The sequence below is a fragment of the Dioscorea cayenensis genome, chromosome 14 (genome assembly GCF_009730915.1).
Source record: "Dioscorea cayenensis subsp. rotundata cultivar TDr96_F1 chromosome 14, TDr96_F1_v2_PseudoChromosome.rev07_lg8_w22 25.fasta, whole genome shotgun sequence".
In the NCBI taxonomy this organism is placed as follows: domain Eukaryota; kingdom Viridiplantae; phylum Streptophyta; class Magnoliopsida; order Dioscoreales; family Dioscoreaceae; genus Dioscorea; species Dioscorea cayenensis.
In genome coordinates, this window is record NC_052484.1 from 4,961,749 (window position 1) to 4,970,680 (window position 8,932).

An 8,932-nucleotide genomic window follows, 5' to 3' on the forward strand; every position below is an offset into this window, starting at 1 on the left:
TTAAATAACTCCAAAACTTTTAGCATACCTTGGTTTTGAAGGTCTTGACATTTTTTGTATAAACAAATAAGTGCAATTAAGTTTTTTAAGTGGAAATTGCTAAAAACACCCCCAAAGTTTGCAATATGCATAGATTCTCCCCCTAAATTTGAATATCCATAAAAAACTCCTTCCTTTTGAATACAATGATTTTTTAAACCCCCCAAGTATATAACAGTGATTGATAGAGTTAATTTAGAATTTTTTGGACGAAATTGTCCCTTACATGGAAAGTTGTGCCAAGTGTAACATGGTTTGGCCATAATGGCCTTGGGTGCAATGCGTTTCTATTTAAAACATGAGGTTTTTGTTTAAAATATGAGGTTTCTATTTAAAATATGAGGTTCTGTTTTAAAAAATGAGTTTTCTGTTTAAAAAATAAGTACATGCATTATTTTTCATGCTAACCTAAATTCTTTTGTTTGTAGTTATAATGTAATCATGCTAATCTAAATCCTTTTTCAGAAACTTATTAAATTTTTAATGTAAATATCGTTATCTCCATATAATAAAGAACGACCGTCTTTACGCTTGGTTGTCTTTATTCAACTATCGATGTTTTTGTTTAATATATTGTGTTTACATTTAAAAAAGTGTTTAAATATCGTTGTTTCTATTTAAATATGTACGAGTGACCAAGATTAATTGGTTTTTATACCCAAGATTAGTTTATCACGTAAATATTGGTTTTTCTGTTTAAATATCAATATTTCTATTTAAAAAATGAATTTTCTATTTAAGAAATGAGGTTTTTTTTTAAAAAAATGAGTTCTCTGTTTAAGAAATGAGGTTTCTGTTTAAAAAAATAAGTTCTCTGTTGAAGAAATGAGTACATGCATTACTTTTCATGCTAACCTAAATTCTTTTGTTTGTAGTTACAAGTTTGTTTGTAGTTATAATGTAATCATGCTAACCTAAATTCTTTTCCAGAAACTTATTAAATTTTTAATGTAAATATCTTTATCTCCATATAATAAAGAATGGCCGTCTTTATGCTTGGTTGTCTTTATTTAACTATTAATGTTTTTTTTTAATATATTGTGTTTACATTTAAAAAAGTGCTTAAATATCGTTGTTTCTATTTAAATATGTTCGAGTGGCCAAGATTAATTGGTTTTTATACCAAAGATTAATTTGTCACGTAAATATTGGTTTTTCTGTTTAAATATCAAAGTTTTTGTTTAAAAAATGAGTTCTCGGTTTAAGAAATGAGGTTTCTATTTAAGAAATCAGTTTTCTGTTTAAGAAATGAGGTTTTTGTTTAAAAAAATGAGTTCTCTGTTTAAAAAAATGAGTTTTTTGTTTAAGAAATGAGTTCTCTGTTTAAGAAATGAGTACATGGATTACTTTTCATGCTAACCTAAATTCTTTTGTTTGTAGTTATAATGTAAGCATGCTAACCTAAATTCTATTCCACAAACTTATTAAATTTTTAATGTAAATATTGTTATCTCCATATAATAAAGAACAATCGTCCTTATGCTTGGTTGTCTTTGTTTAACTATCAATGTTTTTGTTTATTATATTATGTTTACATTTAAAAAAGTTCTTAAATATCATTGTTTCTAGTTAAATATGTACGAGTGGCCAAGATTAATTGGTTTTTATACCCAAGATTAATTTATCACGTAAATATTGGTTTTTTTTGTTTAAATATCAATGTTTCTGTTTAAACAAAATGAGTTTTCTGTTTAAGAAATGAGGTTTCTGTTTAAGAAATGAGTTTTCTATTTAAGAAATGAGGTTTCTGTTTAAAAACAATGAGTTTTATGTTTAAGAAGCGAAGTTTCTGTTTAAATGAGTTCTCTATTTAAGAAATGGGGTTTTTGTTTAAAAAAATGAGTTCTCTGTTTAACATATTCTTTTGTTTATGTTTCTGTTTAACAAAAAGAAATGCAAAAAGAATTAAAAATGTATGCAAAAAGGTTTAACATGATGTGATTGGGCGGTTGTTTTCCCACCATTTTTAAGGGCAACGATGGAATTTCATAACATGGAGCCTGTCCTAGTGACCTGCAGGGGGCAAAAAGGAAGTAAAACAATAAAGGAAGGGTTGTCTGAGGTATTCAAAACTCACAGGGGCTGTTTGGAAAGTTTTGAAATTTTTGAGGCATAAACAGTAATTTTCCCTTTTTTTAATTATGAATACCATATTTAATATAAGCAAAAAATTAAATATAATAAAAAGTATTAAATTCATTTCTTGATAGACTCTACTTTAATATTAATATTTGGAGTAATACTAAAAACAGTTCCTCTACTTTTCAAAATGTGCCCGTTTAGTCCTCATACTTATTTTCGTTCTCTTTTGGTCCCTCTACTTTTCTAAAACGAGCTCAATTAGTGCAGGAGCAAACGACCGTAGTATTTTAGAAAAGTAGGGGGACCAAAATATGCCCTTTCGGTTTTTGGTCCACCTACTTTTTAAAAATGTGCCCTTTTAATCTCCTACTTTCTAAAATATGATGGTCTTTTGCTCTTAGACTAATAAGGCGCGTTTTAGAAAAGTATGAGGGCCAAAAGAGCACGAAAATAAGTAAAGAGACTAAATGGGCATATTTTGAAAAGTAGAGAGACTGTTTTGAGTTTTACTCCTTAGTATTATGTATAGATAGTAACCAAATGATCTTTAATCAAGCATAATTATAGATACTGGAATGAAGTTGATACCAAACAATTGTATGTTTTGATTGGGGTACATACTATTGGAAATCAGTAGTATCTCTGTTATGATTATATTTTGTTTGCATGTTTTTCAGATTTTGCTGAGCCTTTCTACTACAAGGTCCATCTTCATCAGCATGCAGTAGCAATAGCAGTAGCAGTGTAGTGGGTAGTGATAGAAATAGTACAGGTAATTATATATTGAAATTTTGAATGCATTTAACAATACACTCTAAAATTTCTCGATCAACTCTGTTTTCTATTTATTGCTAAAAAATATCAGCTCCATTCTTCTTGATGAAATTGTAAATAAGCTTATGCTTGAAACAATGTGGCCATCCCAGTTTCTGACTGAGAATTTTTGTAGGACTTTTGTCTCTTCTATGTTGCTGGTTTAAGTTAAGCTAAATATATTTATATTGGCAACCCAAATGATTCTATTTTTTTCCTTGTTCTATAATTATGCTTCTTCATTGGCCACTCTTATTTTTTAATCTTTCGACTGTATGCTATATTACAAATTACTATAGTTTTACCTTTAGTTGAAGGAAATGCCAACAACCATCATTGATATGAACTGCATGTTCTGAGAGATCGGCACACAACCGTGTTTTTGGGATAATATAGAATGGATTGAATTGCATGATGGGGTTTATTGTATTCTTGTGTTATTGTGTTATGAATTTCAAAGATGATTATGCATGTTAAAATTCCGCGTGTGTTTTGGCTTTGGTTTGATTCAATCAGATTTGGTCTGACCGATGAGTTTCATTTGTTGTCGATGATAATAAAGGATGAAAGAACATTGGTTGATAGACATTGTGTTCAACTACGGCTTTACGATAATAAAAAGTATACATTTTGGTGTGGCAAATGGAAGATTATATTTTCCTTTGGATGTGAGACTTGTTGCCATTGTTTCACATATGTATATGTTTATACAAAGAATTAGTTAATGTTATAGTTGGTAAGTGGTTAAATGTGAAGTTAATTAGTCGTTGTGTGGTGATTACTGTTAAGAATTTTTTTGTTTTGAATTGATGAAGTGAGAAATTTAATGTCTGCCATTTGCTAAGGTAGCATATTTTCGTCGAATTTTCCGCAAAAGTATATAACTCATAAGTAGAGGATTTTAATTCTGTTATGAAATATTGGAAAAATAATTGAAAAAAGGGAGAAACAACAACTAAGAGTAGAAAGAACCAAGGGAAGAAAGAATAAAATATTTTTTAATTTTTTTGGATAATTATAATGTTTGTTCATAGTCTATATTAAATACATGCTCTGGCTAAAATCGCTAATTAATGGGCATCAATTTGAGATTATAATAATAATCTATATAAAATATACATGCATCTAAAAATTTTGGTTTAAGCATATATACAAACCCTATCATATCGGCATAATTAACAATTAATTCAACTAATAAGTAAACTAAAGTAAAAATAGTGCAATTAAAAAATAACTAAACTCAAATTTATAATCTAATTGAATTAGCCATATGATGAATAATAATAATTTTCACAACAATTAATCAAGAAAATATCTAACAATTTTTTTTAATAATTTGAACAATAAATTCTTCATGACAAATTTTCATAACAAATTACTAACTTGCAAATGATCTAAAGGTAAATATCAGTGTGGTATCATGCTTTTAGCTTATAAGAAAGAGAGAATTGCATCTGATTTGCTATAGAGGGGTTATGTGTTTTTAAGAGACTTTTTAGATACTAGTTCTATTTTTATAAGTCTTTTATTTTTATTTATTATACAATCATTTTTTACATTAATATTCTTAAAAAATTGATAATTATATATTTATAGGTTCAATAAAAAATGTATTTAAAATATAAAATTTAAAAACAAAAAATATTATGAAGATCCATGTTTGACTACTCATATTATATTATAATTTATTATTATCAGTCAACATCAATTTTATCAAATATATTACTTTTATTATTTTAATTTAATTTATTTTAAATAGGGTGGGTGGAAATTTAAAAAATTAAGAGAATCATTCTCCGTATATGAATTATAATTGTTAATATTTTTAATATATTCTTATCCTTGTAGTCGTACATGTGCACTAACATTTAACTATGTAGATGATGAAAACCATATAAGATCTAGACTCAATGTAACATCTGTTTCACTCTCATACTACAACACCAACAACAATCTCAACGCTGCTGCTTGCTTCGCTATTCCTTTGGGAAACTAGGCTTGAGTTTGCTTTCCTTGAGAGCAAGCTTTGCAAGGTTGTACATTGATGATGTTTGGTAAACCGATACCAATTGTTGCTCTGTCAATTGCTTCAACTTCTTCACATTTATATGGCCATATCTCCCATGCCAGAGATCAGAGATATCTCCATCTTGTGCTAGATACGCAGATTCAACATCATTTGCTTCTAAAGGGAAAAGTCTGTGAGATGTCATACATACCTATGCAATTCGAGCTTTGGATTCAGTATCTTTGATGTTACACACTCCCCTGGTGAATTCAACATCATACCCAGAATCCATCATCTGTCCTACGCTCAGTAAATTATGAGCAAGGTTTGGCATGAATTGTATATCATTCAGGGTGGTTATCCTCCCTTTGCTTGAACAGAGACTCACACTCCCAACACATTAAACCTTGAGAGTTTTCCCGTCTCCAACTGTGACTGATCGACTTGGAACTGTTTCAAGGCTTTGAAACAAATTCACATCTCCTGTCATGTGGTTAGAGCAACCACTATCAATAAGCCAGACTCCCCCTGTTTTCTTTGGTACTTCGCTGATGGCCATGAACGCGACCTCTTCTTCCTCTTTTTCTTTCTCCTTTTCTTCTTTCACAACATTGGCTTCTTTGTTTCTATACCAACACTGGTCTTTAATATGCCCGAATTTCTTGCACACAAAGCATTGCATGCCTTTGTATATCTTGCTACCTTCTCCTAAGCGACTTGTCTCTGTGCGGCCAGCATTAAAGCTTCTGCCGCACCTTTTTCCTCTTCCTCTGTTGGGCTGATAACCATGTCCTCTTCCTCTATCCTGAGTGTTTTCTCTTCCAATGTGCAGGGCCTTTTCTCCTTCCTGATGATGTTCTCCTTCAATGTTCAATATAGATTCGTGGTTCTTTAGTAAACCACTGAGTTCTTCTACAGTGAGAGTGTTGAGGTCCTTCGTGGATATGATTGAATGTACCACCTGAGAGAACCTTGATGTGAGGCCTTTCAGTAGTTTAGAAACAATTACCTTCTGTGGGAGATCTTCTTTCATGGCTCTGATTTTGTATACAATGTCCAGAACCCTGTTGACAAAGTCTTGGATGGATTCTCCATGCTTCATCCTAGCAGCATCAAATTCTCGCTGAAAATGAATGAATTTGGACAGTTTGATTACTTGTGTTTCCTTGGAATTCTGTTTTGATGATATCCCAGGCTTCTTTTGTTGTTTTGGCTTTTGAGATTCTCATAAGAATTCTGGCGTCTAGAGCTTGTTGAATGAGGTATAGAGCTTTTGCATCTTTTTTTATGCTCTCTTTCAATCTAACTCCATCACCTTCTTCACTGAATCCCTTCTCCACAAGTGTCCACAAGTCTTTAGATCTAAACATCGTCTTCATCATCAGGCTCCAAAGGTTATAGTTCTCTCCTTTGAAGAATGGGATGTTCTTTTCCCTTGCAGACGATGAACTGAAAATGAAACTATTCTCTGATACCATTGTTAATATCTGGTGAAAGAGTTGTGTATGATTTCACTTAAACTCACTATAATTTAATCACTCTAAATGAGAACAAATGAGAAGAAGAATATATAAGTATTTTGCTCTGGAATTTCTTATACACTCAACTTCAATAGATCATTCAGACATTTAAACAAACATATGATATGCATGCCAGTGAGGCAGCAAAGTTCATACAACCAGAACATCTAAACACATAATACAAACATACAGTAGAAGCATAACTTAAAGTAGTACAAAACACGGGCCTTCTACTATCAATCCCTCTTGGTGAAGATCACGGGCCTTCTACTGCACATTGACCAAGCTTGTAACTTGAACAATGACCTTAGTAGCATACTGTAGCATCCTCTGTAGCTCTAGGTCTGATCAATCAGCCTCAACAGTTAGGACTTCTAAGGATAAGCTAACCTAGAACATTACCATTCTTATTTGGGGTATAAGTCATGGAGGTGCAGGCTATGTTGATTGTGCAATTTTTGGATAAAGATAAACTCAATGTTTATTTTGCATTAGATTTTTTTAATTTTAATTTTTTATGGTTGGTATTTGTTTTACTTATTTGATTCATTTTAATTTTTTTAATGTGTAGTTTGTATTTGTTGTATTTCATGTGCCCTTTGGTTAATTATCGGAAAATTTAGAAAAAATAGGTATTTTTAAAATTATGTGCTTAGTTTTGAATATTCTATGAATAAATATTTTATGACTTCTTTTTGACATAAAATTTATTGGTTTGTTTGATGTGTTAAATTATTAAATTAGCATGTAATTTGTTCCTCCATTTTTCTAAATTTACCCTTTGAGTTCCTTTACTTTGAACTATAATATTTCAGTCCCCATTAAGGTAAGTTTGAAAAGTAGAGAGACAATTTAAAGAATTATACCGTATATTTTAACATAAACTCATAATAATTTAATCCCATATTTTATCGTTGCCAAACTTTGTAAAATCTTCTTTAGATTTTATAAATGTGTGTGGTTGATAAGAAAAAATTAATAAGCCTATATATGCAAGTATTTTGGAGTAATTCTGTGACTATTATCCATACATATATAGCTCTTTGTCTAAGAAATATCACTTATTAGATGCATATATATTAACAAATGTAACCCTCTATCGTCGAAAAAGTTTTCTTCTAAACAATGTGTTTGTAAAACATCAGAAAATTTAAATATTTTTTTAGTTGCTTTGGGTACTTATGATAAAGGGAACATAATTACATAACTATTTTTATATTATTGTTTGTTGCATATGAAATATTACAAAATAATGGTTTTAATATGCACCTATAAAACTCAGTTAACGCTTATATTATCAATGGCCAATTTACAAGTAAATTCACACACACACACACACACACACATATATATCAATCTTAAAATATATTAAATATGTACAAATTTAATATATGATTTTCTTTTCATATATACTCTTAGTAAATATGTAATTGCATATATACCCTTTTAAGATTGTAAGGAGCATACATTTCCAAGTTTACTTATATATAGAAAAGGGAAAATGAATTATAACTCCTTGAAAGTTTCAAAATATCCCGGATAGATCTTCTGACATTTGATTTACCAGACAGTCCCTCCTTTTTTTTGTCAGTTTACTTTTCAATTAATGTAGCTCACTCCGTTACTTTATTCTATCTTATAGCATGTATTTCCCACTTAAAATATATAGTTTTCGTTTAACATTGCGTATTTTTATTCAACCACATAAGTTTTCACTTAACATATAGTACATTTGCGTTTAAAAGTTGATCTTTCCGCTTAAAATTATGGGTTTCCGCTTAAAAACTGAAGCCAACCCTATTAACATCAATTATCTTTATGTCAACATCAGCCACCTTTATGGCAGAAAGGTCTGAAAAGTAATCTGCCAAAAAAAAGGAAGAACCCTTTGGGAATACTCAAAGTCATTGGGGTTTTTTGTGAATACCTTAACTTTAGAGGGACTATTTGTTCATTACCAGATAAAAAAATTTAAATTTTGTAGAGAAATACACACACACACACATATATATATATATATATATTAAAGTAGAAGACAAAAGTACGATGTGTCAAGCTCTCATAAAAACCTAAATAAAATATTACAATAATATTAAACATTCAATAACTATAGTTATTTTAGGTTAAAATACCACAATGGTCCCTCTATTTTGCGTTTTCCGCCCTTTTAGTCCCAAAAATATAAAATTCGTTTTTTTTTGTCCTCATTTTTTTTTACATTTATGTCTTTTTGGTCCCTTTAATTGATGGATCTGCCCTTTGGGTCCTTGCAGCTGATGAATTGGAGGGACCAAAAATGATGAAAATGTGTAAATACGAGAACCAAAAGTAGGGGTGAGCAAAAAAATCCGGATCCGATGATTCGATTCGGCATCCAAATTTTTGACCCAAATTTTATGGTACTAGATCCGAAAAAAGGGTAGGGTACCTGATCCGAATTTTTTAGATGAAAACCGGGTCCGATCCAGGT

At 30.3% G+C, this 8,932-nt stretch overlaps 1 protein-coding gene across 1 annotated transcript; it reads right to left on the reverse strand.

Moving 5' to 3' along the window:
- Positions 1-4,910: 4,910 nt before the first annotated feature.
- Positions 4,911-6,420, reverse strand: LOC120276050. Its single transcript, XM_039282794.1, has 3 exons — positions 6,250-6,420; positions 5,349-6,065; positions 4,911-5,153 (listed from the first exon to the last, which is right to left on the reverse strand). Exons 1-3 carry the CDS (start codon positions 6,418-6,420, stop codon positions 4,911-4,913), a joined length of 1,131 nt encoding a protein of 376 aa, XP_039138728.1.
- Positions 6,421-8,932: the final 2,512 nt, after the last annotated feature.

Coding starts and splice junctions, on each gene's coding strand:
- LOC120276050 (XM_039282794.1), bottom strand. CDS start 6,420: ATGGTATCAGAGAATAGTTTCATTTTCAGTTCATCGTCTGCAAGGGAA. Junction 6,066..6,249: donor TCAGTGAAGAAGGTGATGGA/GTTAGATTGAAA, acceptor ATTCATTTTCAG/CGAGAATTTGATGCTGCTAG. Junction 5,154..5,348: donor GAGACGGGAAAACTCTCAAG/GTTTAATGTGTT, acceptor CGAATTGCATAG/GTATGTATGACATCTCACAG.